At 35.7% G+C, this 14014-nt stretch overlaps 1 protein-coding gene across 1 annotated transcript in view; it reads left to right on the top strand.

The window, feature by feature from the left end:
* The window catches only part of MBD5 (methyl-CpG binding domain protein 5), a 405640-nt gene that overhangs the window by 349961 nt on the left and 41665 nt on the right, over positions 1–14014 (top strand). Inside the window, exons 10-13 of the mRNA XM_060152942.1 lie at positions 787–1459; positions 4930–5032; positions 6098–6278; positions 10662–12797. Coding sequence (XP_060008925.1) covers positions 1347–1459; positions 4930–5032; positions 6098–6278; positions 10662–12797 — 2533 coding nt within the window. The 5' untranslated portion in view covers positions 787–1346. The remainder of the gene's footprint in view (positions 1–786; positions 1460–4929; positions 5033–6097; positions 6279–10661; positions 12798–14014) is intronic.

Here is a 14014-nt window from a genome sequence, read left to right as displayed (position 1 = left end):
GAGGTTCCTTAAAAAAACAAAAATGGAACTACCATATGATCCAGCAATCCCATTACTGGGCATATACCCTGAGAAAACCATAATTCAAAAAGAGACATGTACCACAATGTTAATTGCAGCACTATTTACAATAACCAAGATGTAGAAGCAACCTAAGTGTCCATCGACAGATGAATGGGTAAAGAAGATGTGGCACATATATACAATGGAATATTACTCAACCATAAAAAGAAACAAAATTGAACTATTTGTAGTGAGGTGGATGGACCTAGAGTCTGTCATACAGAGTGAACTAAGTCAGAAAGAAAAAAACAAATACCGTATGCTAACACATATATATGGAATCTAAAAACAAACAAACAAAAATGGTTCTTATGAACCTAGGGACAGGACAGGAATAAAGATGCAGACATAGAGAATGGACTTGAGGACACGGGGAGGGGAAGGGAAAGCTGGGACGAAGTGAGAGAGTAGCATTGACATATATACACTACCAAATGTAAAATAGATAGCTAGTGGGAAGAAGCCACATAGCAGAGGGAGATCAACTCGGTGCTTTGTGACCACCTAGAGGGGTGGGATAGGGAGAGTGGGAGGGAGACGCAAGAGGGAGGGGATGTGGGGATATATGTATACTTATAGCTGGTTCACTTTGTTATACAGCAGAAACTAACACAACATTGTAAAGCAATTATATTCCAATAAAGATGTTTAAAAAAAAGAAAAACAGTGTGCAGCTTCTCAGTTTTTCATTATTAAGTGTTTACATATTTACATATGTTTCAGGCTACATTATTGGAATTTTGAAGACATGAAAACATCAGATGAACCAACCTGCAACATCTTGGATTCAGATTGGAAGATGAAGAGAAAGTTTAAAGAATGTGGCCTATAAAGGCGGGTAGTACCTGGAAATATTAACTGACTCACACTGTAAAAATGAGAACAGTTTCTAAACAATAGAGGTTATTTTAGTCCAACATCAAGGTTCAAGACAAAATGTTGAACTAAAAACTTACACTCCTCCCCTCCCCCACTTCAGACAGGTACCAGCATTGGTGAATATGATTTTCCTTAGTCAGAAGCACTCGTTTTTACCCATGTAGACCATCCTTAGGAATTAAATATTGATTATTTAATGTAGATTATAATGGGAAACTGATTTTTTCTACAATGGCAGATTTCAAGGACTTGGTTCCAAACTGAGCCGAAGCTTCCCAATGCATTTTGTACAGTCTGGGGAAAACTGTGCTGCGTTGGCCATTTTTGAAGGCCATGATGCCCTGTAATATAAGGATATCATCTTATTGCTGATATCTTTGGGGAGTCCCAAGCAGACACAGAAAATGAATGGAGGCAAGGAGTGTGACGGAGGGGACAAGGATGGAGGTCTTCCAGCTATACAAGTTCCTGTGGGTTGGCAGCGTCGTGTGGATCAAAATGGAGTGCTTTATGTCAGGTGAGCCCTTATTATTACCTGTGCTACCTCCAAGTTTGTGGTCCCCAGCTGAAGGAGGTACAGTCTGTTCCTCTGAGAGTGTAACTATTATAACGGACAGCACCTGAAATTAATTTGAATAAATGATCTTCATGCTGGAAATATTTAAGTGTTTTTATTCTGTACTGTTTTGCGATGTAAATTGCCTTAGGTTACAAGAGAGGATTTTTATGCATTATTTGTGTTTATATAAAATGTCATCCTGCTTATCTCTCTAACAAGGATAAAGAAAAATAGGAAGATTTCTAAAAGAAACTCATGAGCATCATTACTACATTCACAGGAGAATGTAAAATACTGAAAACAGACCCGATGTCTCCTCACAATATTATTGTGTCCTTCATAGTGCTTCAGCTGGCTATTCTGATGTAAGGTTAAGTGTTTTTATCTATAGGCAGTTTCAATTATTAGTTTCTTAATGCCTGATATTAACTAAAAATAATTTCCCTATTTTTTCTGTGCAGTTTTTAATCTATTCCCTGCATATAATAGTAAAAGAATAAGTCATGATGGAGTCATCTCGCAAGTAAAAATCATACAAATTACATATAAATGCCTGCTCTTTTAAATTTTGACAGCCTTTATTATGTTGAACAACTTGAATGAAGTAACTGAACTGTTGGCAAGAAGTTTTAGTCTTATTATTAAACAATTGGCACCTAAGTTCCTTACTTTGTAGTTTATCAGTAAGTATATGATTAGAATACCATAAATCTTTCTTTGTGATGTAATAAGAAAAACTATTACAAAGAGAACTTTTTAAAAAAATATCACATTGCATCATTACATTAATGTTGTTACTTTCATTGTGGTTATTTGTATCTCAGCTTCAACGGAATTCTCATTTGTGCAAAGATGTATTTATATAAATGAAGAATTTTCCATTATATAAACCCAAATGATTTCATACTATAACAACTCTACTGTCAGTTCAGATTCTGTCCTGGGTTGGTTGGTTGGCTGGTTGGTTGTTTGGTTTGTTTTGTGCAAGGTATTTCTTGAGGTAAACTTAATGACCAATTGAAATTCTTTTGCACACGTGTTTTTTGTTTCTGTAATATTCAAGCTATGCTCTATATTAATTGAGGTGAAGGGATAAGAAAGCAGGGAATGTAGAGCTCACCCCATGGTAGCTTAGATGGATGAGGACACACGGAATAACTTTCTCAAAGTGTTTCTATTGTCAGTGCTGTTAACAAACTGCCAGAAATACTTTGTTATCAATGTATCAATAATATAGCAAGATATCAGTGTTATGTTCATATTTATGGTTTTCCTAGTCTGTAAGGAGCAAATATATATTCAGCTTAGAGCAAATAACTCCAAAAATCTTGATAATTTAGTTTTGGGGGGATTTTGTTTGTTTTGTTTTTGTTTTACTTCATCTTTATCCCTATGAAAGATAAATCAGCTTTTCAGGTTGCTGAGAGTTAGGTTAAAGCAAATTAAGTCTGGGAATCTGTCAGTTATCTTGCTCATGACTTTTCCAAGTCTGAGTAGACTTTACTATCTGTTAGTATGAGTTTGAATTCTCCCAATCCAAATCTGTACACTAAAGATTATTTTGGAAACTAACTTTGCCAGATAAGGTAAGACACCTTCAAATAAATTCAGCCAGCATGGGTTTGATTTGTTTGTATATAACTGGTTAAATTACTACTTGAACATGTAGAAGAGGCTAGCCCTCCTTCTATAGCTTCCTTTGCAATGTGCAGTTTGCTTATAATTTTTAGGTTAGTCTCCAGCTGCTCCTGCCTCAGGGTGGCATTGAGGCTGCACATTAAATTTCCCACCTGCTTCCAATCTTCTAAGCTTTATCTATGCCATAAGACTTGTAACTATTTTTATGTTAATTATTACTCCCAAAAGTTAATTAAAGAGCTGCAACTAAAGGAAAGAACCCAACTGACTGATTGAGAGGAAGTGTTTTTAAAGTGTCTAGAGTAGAGTACTCATAGAATTCAGGAATTCTTATCTTCAAGTTTAATTTTACAATTAACTGCCTCTAGGATTCATTCATACACTTTTTTTAACTGTAACACATTAGGCAGTTTCTTTTCATAAAATTCATGGATTCTTCACATAACTAGTGATTTTGTTTTATCAAAATTACCAGACCTCCAAAAACATCTTGCTGCCCCTACCGCTAGGGTGGAACTCCAGTCTGTAATATGGGAATTATTATTCTTTGCATATCATCTGAAAAAAATTGTTAGCCCAAATAAATGAGAGAGTTAACAAAGTTGAGGATTTTAATTGTGATTTTCTACATGCGTAAGTCACTTATATGATTGTCCATAAGTAAAATACGAATTGCATTTTAAAGCTGGTTTATTTATAGACACCAAACTACTACCTGTGTTTTTGTAGAAGCAGAATAGTCTACCCCCGGTAATGTAAAGCTTTGTTTATGAAATGGAGATATCGTTTCTGGTTAAACTTTACCAGATGGCTTAAGCGAAAGTTTTGGTAAATAGTCATAAATAACAGATATTCTTGAATAAAAAGTATATAATAGTTTTCAAGACATAATATGCATGCAAGCTGTAAAATCAGTACCTTAATAATAGAAGTCCTAAAATGCAAATTGCCCATTTTAAACTAATCCTCATTGTAAATAAACATTAGAGACTTATCCTGTCATCAGGATTAGTACCTCATCTGTAGACTTAAATTTGATCAGTATTCACATATCATACTAACTTCTGTGACCCAAAGAGTAGTAATGTTGAGAGCACTACCCAATCACCAGCCGCAAGGCCTGCAAGGCACCTTTCTGCCACCTAAAACCCTATCTCCTCAAGAGTTCCCCATCCTTATAAGTACAGCTTGGATCTTCAGTAGAATTTGAGCTGGGCCACACTGATCTATCTTCAAAGAAACACATGAATGAGGGAGGAAAAAGAGAAGCCTGTTTTTACACAGGGGCAGCTTGGTTCTAGACTCCAAGATTAAAGGGAAGAACTTGTTAGCTCGAATTTTTGTAAATTTAGTGACTTTCTGGTTTGACCTGCAATGTGTTCCTAAATTTCAGTTTTTCCTCAAACAGCTTTAGAAGTAGATCTTCTAGTTTAAAATGATAATGATTACTTTCATGTAGTTTTCTTGTTCCTTTCTTACCTGCTCTTTCTTAAGAATACATTTTTCCCATCCTTAGTCCACTCTTGGTTGTCAAAATACTTTTATTTATTTTTCTATGAAGATCTGTATTTTTCTGAGAAATATTTTGGTCAGAAGAAAGAGTGATAGTGTTAAAGGCTATAATTTAGTAGCTAACATAATACTGACAAAGAAAATGCTTTTCCTTAGTAGGAAAATATTTCATAGGAAAAAACCCTGTGAAGGACAGTAAGACTATAAATTATGCCGTTTTTCATATAATATGTGCAGTCAGAATTATTTCCTGATGTTTTTTTAAACTATTTTCACAGTCCCAGTGGGTCTTTGTTATCTTGCTTGGAGCAGGTTAAAACATACCTGCTTACTGACGGAACATGCAAGTGTGGCTTGGAATGTCCTCTTATTCTTCCCAAGGTAACCATTTCGCAATAGATGTATCAGCAATTTTTCATTTTTTAGGTGTTTCATATATTTGCTTTTCTCATTTGGCATTTCATTTTTATATTACTTCTCCAATCATTTATACATTTTAAAGTCTTAAATTATATATCTTTTGCATGCATTTTGGAATGCTTAAAGATTGTGGAAAATAGTTCAAGTCCAAGAGTCATTTTCAAAGGTGACAAACCTATATTCATATTAAATATTTCATCAAAACCCCTTTTGCACCGTTTTATTAGAGCTATACCCATGCTCACTATTTAATAGTGCAGTATTTTTTTCCCTCCTGCTCAGTCTGCAATGTTATTTTTAGTACTGGTGTTGATAGATCTGCCACAAATATTTCTTAAATTACAAAGCTGAACCCTCATAGCCAAAAGTGAAACTGTTTTACTCCTTTGCAAGGTAAAAAGTAAAATCATTTTAAATGATAAAATATTTACTATAGAAACATGTCATTGTTTTCTGGGTATCTATAATAGTCCCAATCATAGAACTAACGATTAATAGACAAGTTTTTCTTTTTTATTTGTGTCACCTCATTCACAAAAAAGCACTTGAAACAGCTTATAAGTATATACACAATAAATATTTTTTTAAATAGATTGGTAGATTTTTTAAATCAGTGAAAAGGTCATATTAATATAGCAATAAAGTAAAGCCAAAGAAAAAGTTAGCATATAGCAATGTCAGATTTTAGGGTTTCTTAACTGTACTTCATCTGTTTTTGTACTGTTATAACATCAGGAAGTATCTAAAATTGGGAACATTATCAGATACTATTCCTTTCCATATATTTATCTTGGCTATCTCAGAATTAGGATAATTCTCATTATTTACCCTGCCACTAAAAACCATGAGTTCAGCAGAAGTATTTATTCCATTATATATAAAGTTGCTTTTCTTAAATTTAAAAACTTGAGAAAGTTGTATTCAGATTTATGGGTTAATCTGTGCAAAACTTTTTTTTTAACAAGGGGATCTTTTTACTTAATATTTTTACAGACATATTTTAAACAAAGGCTGTGCTTTTTCCAGGTGTTTAATTTTGATCCTGGAGCTGCTGTGAAACAGAGAACTGCAGAAGATGTTAAAGCAGATGAAGATGTCACAAAGCTATGCATACATAAAAGAAAAATCATTGCAGTGGCCACACTTCATAAAAGCATGGAAGCCCCACATCCTTCTCTGGTGCTCCCCAGTCCCGGAGGAGGAACAAGTATGTAATATGGTGAAGGTTTTAGGGATTTTTCCTCCCCCACTCCTCTCCTGGAGGAGTCACTAGAAATCACTTTGCCAAGCATTTTCTGAGTCCACTTTTCAAACATGCACAATGCATTTAAAATTATGTATGTTTTATCATTTTATTGCAAATAGCAAATTAGTTCTGAAAAATTCCCATGAAGTTGTCACCCAAAGTTTCCTATCCAAATCATTTAGTTTAATGAGGAAAATAAACACTGATTAGCACATACAAATGCTATGGAGGTACATAGAGCTGAGCTAACAAAAGAGAAAGTGCCATTGGTGTTTAGGAAACAAATGTAGCCTTTTTCCTAGGGCTTTATTGGAACGTGCAGTATCAAGTCCTTAAATGCAGCTAGCAATGTTATCAAGAACTGGCAGTGTTATTCTTTCAGTCATTTAATAGCTACATATTGAACACCTACTAACAAATCACCTTGCCGAGAATTTTTTATACCTCCATCCAACACATACATGCACACACGCTTGTATGCACACACAAATTTTTTAAAAATTTCAAAGCTGCAGAAAAATTACATGAACAGTTCGAGTACCCTAGATTTACCAGTTAACATTTTGTTTCAGGAGTTGCAGATATTGTGACAATTCACCCCTAAGTATTTCAACACACATGGATGTTCTCTTATATAAACCGCGGTCTAATTATCACATTCAGGAAATTTAAAACTGTTATGATAGTGTTATCTAATATGCAGTCTATATTCAGATTTCTCCAGTTGTCCTAATAATATTCTTACAGTTTTTTCAATCCAATCTTTTTTAAAATCCAGGATGCAAAGATTGTGCAACTGCAAAGAGACGTTACTTTTCTTTAATCTACATCAATTCCCCAGTCTTTTTAACTCTTTCATGATGTTGATACTTTTGAAGAGTCTAGGCCAGTTTTATAGATGTTCCTCAATTTGGATTTGCCTGATTGCTTCCTCATATTTATATTCAGGTTAAACATCGTTTGATAGGAATACTGCATAGGTGATGTTATATCCTCATTAGGAAGCACATGATGGCAGTTTATCCCGTATTGATGACATTAAGTTTGATTTCTTGGTTAAAGTTATGTCCATTATTGAGATACATTTTCCCTTTATGATTTATATGTAATTTGTGGAATTATACTTTGAGGCTGAGGAACTTCTTTTTGTAAGGGCTAGAATATGAACTCTCCAAAATATTACCATTAACACTTAAATAGTAATTCTGGATAAAATACAGCTGAACACCAAAGCATTTGTTTATGAAAGATAAGTAGCATTGTTCTGCAGAGTTCTGAAAAATAAGGATGAGGAATATAACTTGTAGTGATCAGAGAAAGCTTTATGGTAGAACTCAGATTTGAACCAGCCCTGGAAAATGGTAGGATTTAGAGACATAAGGGAAATAAGAAAATTCTTGTCTAGAATAAGTATAGCATAATTAAGAAATGATGTGGAAACTAATGTGACTTGAGTGGAAAATTAAACCTGCATAGGTAAATTGAGGCCAAATTATTGATAGTTTTAGATACAAAGAGAAGCAGTTGTGACACCAAACAGGTCATTAAAGAGTCACACTTAGAACTCATGTGAAGAGGGTAGGGAAAGACAAACTTGGCAGTTATTAGCAGAGAGCTCCTCTCCAATAACCCTCTAACCTTTAAACTTTAACAGGAATGATCAGAAAAATTTGCTCCACTAAGGTATGTAAGAAAAAAATATATTTTAGTGAATTTTTCTTTTTCTTTAATGAGCTATGTTTTTTAAATTAAAAGATATTGCAACAACTTAAAGACATTTAACAGTAATAAATTATTTAAAATTTATCATTAGCCTGCCACCTTGATGTAAGTATGTTTTCATTTTTGCATCTTACCTTGCACATGTGTTTGCACATGCTCATATCTGCTGCCATTCTCACTTCACATCATATCAAACCATTTCAGCTCTGTCTACAGAGTCTGCCTTGTTTCCTTTTTAATGATTGGAGCAGAATCTTGGTCTAGGTCCTTTGTCCTACTCTATACATACAAGTTTCATTATTGAAATTAAAGGTAAATATTTAACTAGTATAGGTATAAGAGGTATATCTCCATCTCCTTTTAAAATGATACACTTTATTGGATTAATTTCTACTCTTTTACCAACTTCAGACATAGCATTTATTTCAATTTTCTAATTTTAAATTATATTAAAAGGTTGGGATTTAAATAAAGATTAAGAAGACTCATGTAATAGTTTTCACCTCTCTTTATTTTACATGCATAAACATACAACACCTCTTTCGAAAGGTCTACTTAATATACACAAAAGCACTTGATGAGTACCTAGCATTTACGTTTGCCAACTCTTGTAATACTTTAGTTCCTAACTGCAACATAAGAGCAGCATGACTTCTGTTTGTTTATCTGTTTAGTATTCCTTTTATTTTAAAGATGGTACCTATTTTTCCCCACTATGGAAGAAATCCTTTCTAAACGACAGCTACTTTCTAAATTCTGTTGAATGTAAAAATGCCAATGTCTATATTTTTAATCATTGAATTGTAGACAGCTATATAAATGAACAAGGAAAGACACAACTTGGTGGTTTTATTACTAAAGAGGACACAGTCAGTCCCGTAATAATGTTAGTGATGTTAATACAGACGACTATGTTCTCACTATATGCCAAGCTCAGTGCCCCAAATATTCTTCATATGTTATTTCCTTGATTACAAACTGTAAAAATCTTTCTTTAACAAGAAAATGAATTCAGTTGAGTTTATCTGCTGTGATTTTCTTTTATGATTGGTTCTCAACTTTTCATATACTGTATTATATACAGAAATCACTCTATCAAAGCATCTCTACCATGCCAGAAACAGAAAGCCCACATTTCCCAAGAAAAATATACGTTCACTACATTCTCTTACTTCTTGATTGTACACTACCAAGACTTCTGTTTATCCCAGGTTGAGAACCACTGACTTAGAAATTGTTATGTTATGATTTGACCTGTATACTACTCAGCAGGTAGGAGAAGTTTATTTATCTTAAATGTGTAATTATCCATTTAAGTAAATATACCTCTGATTGCAAATGAATCTGAGTATACTTGCTGATATGCTGTAAGTCTAAGAATTGGGGTGGCCAATGTATAGTATGAATAGTACCACTCTTATCTCCTGTGCCTCTAATAGACTCATTGGCATTTTCTCATGGAGTCCAGCTAGAGCTCAGCACCCTTTTCAGCATAGCTCTCTAAGCAGCCACCACCAGTTGATGGGAATTGGTATATGAAACTAATTTTATTTGCCATCCCTGTTTTAGAAGTCACAACCTTATAAAATAGTTAAACTTCCTTTGGGGCTAAAAAAACTTAAACCTAGAATTCTGACATCAAATGAAAATTCTGTATGATGAACCAGGTTGCTTTTGTTGCCTGTATTCTGTCTGATCTCTGAAAGAACTGAAGGGATTCCAAAAAGCCAGCTAGGGAGCAATGCACTCTGTAAAAATAGAATACTCAATTGGAGCCCAGTACTGAAGATTTTTGCACTCTGACTAAATTTTGCTTAAGAATTCTATCCTAATAAAAGAATTGCAATCTTTTACCTAATTTGGTTGACTGAGGCTGGTTTTACAACAATGACTAATTAATGGGAAAGAAATTGAAGTGTTAAAGTATTGCAAACTTGATATGAAGTTTAACATGATTGTTTAACTTCACTGTATTTACTGTTGTTATCACTCCCTTTGTAAAAGATTCAGAATCTTATTTACTTAATTCACAAAAATTAAGACTCTGTTACTCTCACAGTGAAAATATTGGGATGAGGAAGAGTTTTCGTAGCTGTCCCGAGGAGGTTTTAGTAAGGTTATACAAACCTTTATAGGGCAACAAATTTTCTGGTGAAAATGGTAATTCATTTAAATCACTCAAGAAAATATTATGCCACACAGATTACAATTTTCTATTGTAACTGTGTTCTTAAAAAATTCAAATCCAAAAAATAAAATCATCATCATTTCCATCTGGGCTGTCATTCTTGATTTTGCATATTATAAATACTATTAGAATGGCTAATGTCAGTATGTACAGATTCAGATCCCCATCCTTTCTCAACAGACATGAGGGAAACAAGCATAATGAGCAGTTACTGAGAACCTTTGGTCAACTAAGAGAGAACAGTGTGCATCTTTTACAATCAAAATTTATTGTAGAGTACAGAACTTTTTTTTTAATTGCAAAGAGTCACAGCTTCTGTTTGCAGATTTCTTTTTTCAGATGCCCTCCCTTCCCCATTTCCTTCCCTCCCTCCATCCTAACGCAAAAGAATTGAGACTACTAACAGATTTTTTTTTTTTTCTCTTTCACATCAGATGCAACTCCAGTAGTACCTTCACGGGCAGCAACTCCAAGATCTGTAAGAAATAAGTCTCACGAAGGAATTACAAATTCTGTAATACCTGAATGTAAGAATCCTTTCAAATTAATGATTGGATCATCAAATGCCATGGGAAGGCTATATGTACAAGAACTGCCTGGAAGCCAGCAACAAGAACTCCACCCTGTCTACCCCCGGCAGAGATTGGGCAGCAGTGAACACGGACAGAAATCTCCATTCCGTGGCAGCCATGGAGGCCTGCCCAGCCCAGCGTCGTCAGGTTCCCAGATATATGGAGATGGCTCAATCTCTCCAAGGACTGACCCACTTGGAAGCCCTGATGTTTTCACAAGAAATAATCCTGGTTTTCATGGAGCTCCCAATTCTAGTCCTATTCACCTGAATAGGACTCCTCTTTCTCCCCCTTCAGTAATGCTACACGGTTCTCCTGGACAGTCATCCTGTGCAATGGCTGGAAGGACTAATATACCTCTTTCCCCAACCTTGACTACAAAGAGTCCAGTAATGAAAAAACCAATGTGTAATTTTTCAACTAATATGGAAATACCACGAGCAATGTTCCATCACAAACTACCCCAAGGCCCACCTCCCCCTCCTCCACCTTCTTGTGCTCTTCAGAAAAAGCCATTAACATCTGAGAAAGATCCACTTGGCATTCTTGACCCTATTCCTAGTAAACCAGTGAATCAGAACCCTGTTATCATTAATCCAACTAGTTTCCATTCAAATGTCCACTCTCAGGTACCTGTGATGAATGTAAGCATGCCTCCTGCTGTTGTTCCTTTGCCAAGTAATCTCCCTTTGCCAACCGTAAAACCTGGCCACATGAATCATGGGAGTCATGTACAAAGAGTTCAGCATTCAGCTTCAACCTCCCTGTCCCCTTCTCCAGTGACATCCCCAGTGCACATGATGGGGACTGGAATTGGAAGGATTGAGGCATCGCCCCAAAGATCACGCTCATCTTCCACATCATCAGATCATGGAAATTTCATGATGCCACCTCTAGGACCCCAGGCCACTTGTAGTGGTATTAAGGTTCCACCCAGGTCACCAAGGTCAACAATAGGGTCCCCAAGGCCATCAATGCCATCAAGCCCTTCTACCAAGTCCGATGGACATCATCAGTACAAGGATATCCCTAACCCATTAATTGCTGGAATGAGTAATGTACTAAATACCCCAAGCAGTGCAGCTTTTCCTACTGCATCTGCCGGAAGCGGTTCTGTAAAGAGTCAGCCTGGTTTGCTGGGAATGCCTTTAAATCAGATCTTGAACCAGCACAATGCTGCCTCCTTTCCAGCAAGTAGTTTACTCTCAGCAGCAGCCAAAGCACAGCTAGCAAATCAAAACAAACTTGCTGGTAACAACAGTAGCAGCAGTAGCAATTCTGGAGCTGTTGCTGGCAGTGGCAACACTGAAGGACATAGCACTTTAAACACCATGTTCCCTCCTGCTGCCAACATGCTTCTCCCAACAGGTGAAGGGCAAAGTGGTCGAGCAGCACTAAGAGATAAGCTGATGTCTCAGCAAAAGGACTCACTGCGGAAAAGAAAACAGCCACCTACCACAGTGTTGAGTTTGCTCAGACAGTCTCAAATGGATAGTTCTGCAGTTCCTAAACCTGGACCCGACTTGCTAAGGAAGCAGGGTCAGGGGTCGTTTCCCATCAGTTCAATGTCTCAGTTACTACAGTCTATGAGTTGTCAAAGCTCTCACTTGAGTAGCAATAGTAGCCCGGGTTGCGGGCGCTCAAATACTGCTTTGCCTTGCTCTGCTAACCAGCTGCATTTTACAGACCCCAGTGTGAACTCCAGTGGTCTTCAGAATCCACTGACACAGGACGTACCTTTAAGAGGGGAAGCCGTGCACTGCCACAATGCAAACACTAACTTTGTTCACAGTAACAGTCCAGTCCCAAACCACCATCTTGCAGGTTTAATAAATCAGATTCAGGCTAGCGGGAACTGTGGGATGCTCAGTCAGTCGGGCATGGCCTTAGGAAATTCATTACATCCCAATCCACCTCAGTCAAGAATTTCAACGTCCTCCACTCCAGTGATACCAAACAGCATTGTTAGCAGCTATAATCAAACAAGTTCTGAAGCAGGTATGGTTTTATTAGAAAAAAGTACCCAAAGGTACTAAACTTTTATACGTTTTTTTAAAATTTATACCAAAATATTTATTATGATAAGAAATGATCCTTTCCCCATTGTGAAATTCTCATCATTTCTTTAGTATTTATAATTTTATTTACAGAATGCTAGGGATTTGTCTCAGAAAAAATAACAGCCAAGAGGATTCCATGTGTTTCCGTTATGTGTCAACCTGTGTCATTTTGAATTTTGTTCGACTTTCAGTTGGTTCTATAACCATTGGACTCGAAACTACAAAAGAAGCCATAGAAGGCAGGATTTCCTGGTTCATGAGACATGTACTTGGTCTATGCCAATATAAAAGCTGTTTCCCCTAGCTCTTGTTTGTATTCAGGTAAATGAAGCTCATTTGGAAAACCCCCCAAAAAAGGCAGAAATACATGGATTTTTTGTTCTTGCTGCTGACCAGAAATAGGTGAATGGATAGGAAAAGGTAACTAGAAGTTGTATGAAGTAGAAAGCTGTCTTCTAATGTGTTTTCTTATCCTAGTTTGCTATCCTTTATTATTATTTGTTTGAAAAAATTCATAAATGGATATTGGCTACTCCCTTTTTTAAAAAGGTAATAATTGAAGTTTTCCAATAAAAAAGGCTTGAAAACCTGATTTCCAGAATTTTTGATCTTGAAATTATTTTACAGTTTTCTTGGAGAACTAAACCATTGTTTTTACCATTGACATTATGGTATCTCTTTATCCGCTATTAATGAAGGAGACAAATTTATTTAAAAGTAGACACATTAGAAAGAACTATATTTTATTTCAGTAGAGTCCTCAGAAATTGTTACAAAAAAATGTAAAGAAGCACTATAGAGATAAATTCATTGAGACATCAGAAAATTTGACCATAAGAATAATAGAAAGAATACCCAAAACCCAACAATGACGATTTGAGAGATTGGTGGGAAATGACAGGGAGGAAATAAAAGATGAATATAGAGACAATATTATTCAGCTATGAAAACAGTGGGCTTTTAAAACCAGATTGCTACTGGAAGTGGGAAAACTGCTGAGGCTTTTAATAATCTATTGTGTAGATATATGTAGACTGTGTTATACCACCATGCTGGAAAGGCATTATGACCTACATGTCTTCGTTGCTGATAGTAAAATCAAGTGTTTTCCTTCCTGGTGTCACTACTTTTACCTGCCATTCTCCACAACTTGTG

Source organism: Lagenorhynchus albirostris, chromosome 6, assembly GCF_949774975.1.
Source record: "Lagenorhynchus albirostris chromosome 6, mLagAlb1.1, whole genome shotgun sequence".
Taxonomy (NCBI): Eukaryota; Metazoa; Chordata; class Mammalia; order Artiodactyla; family Delphinidae; genus Lagenorhynchus; species Lagenorhynchus albirostris.
Note: the sequence above shows the minus strand (reverse complement) of the source record. Positions and strands in the feature narration are given on the sequence as shown.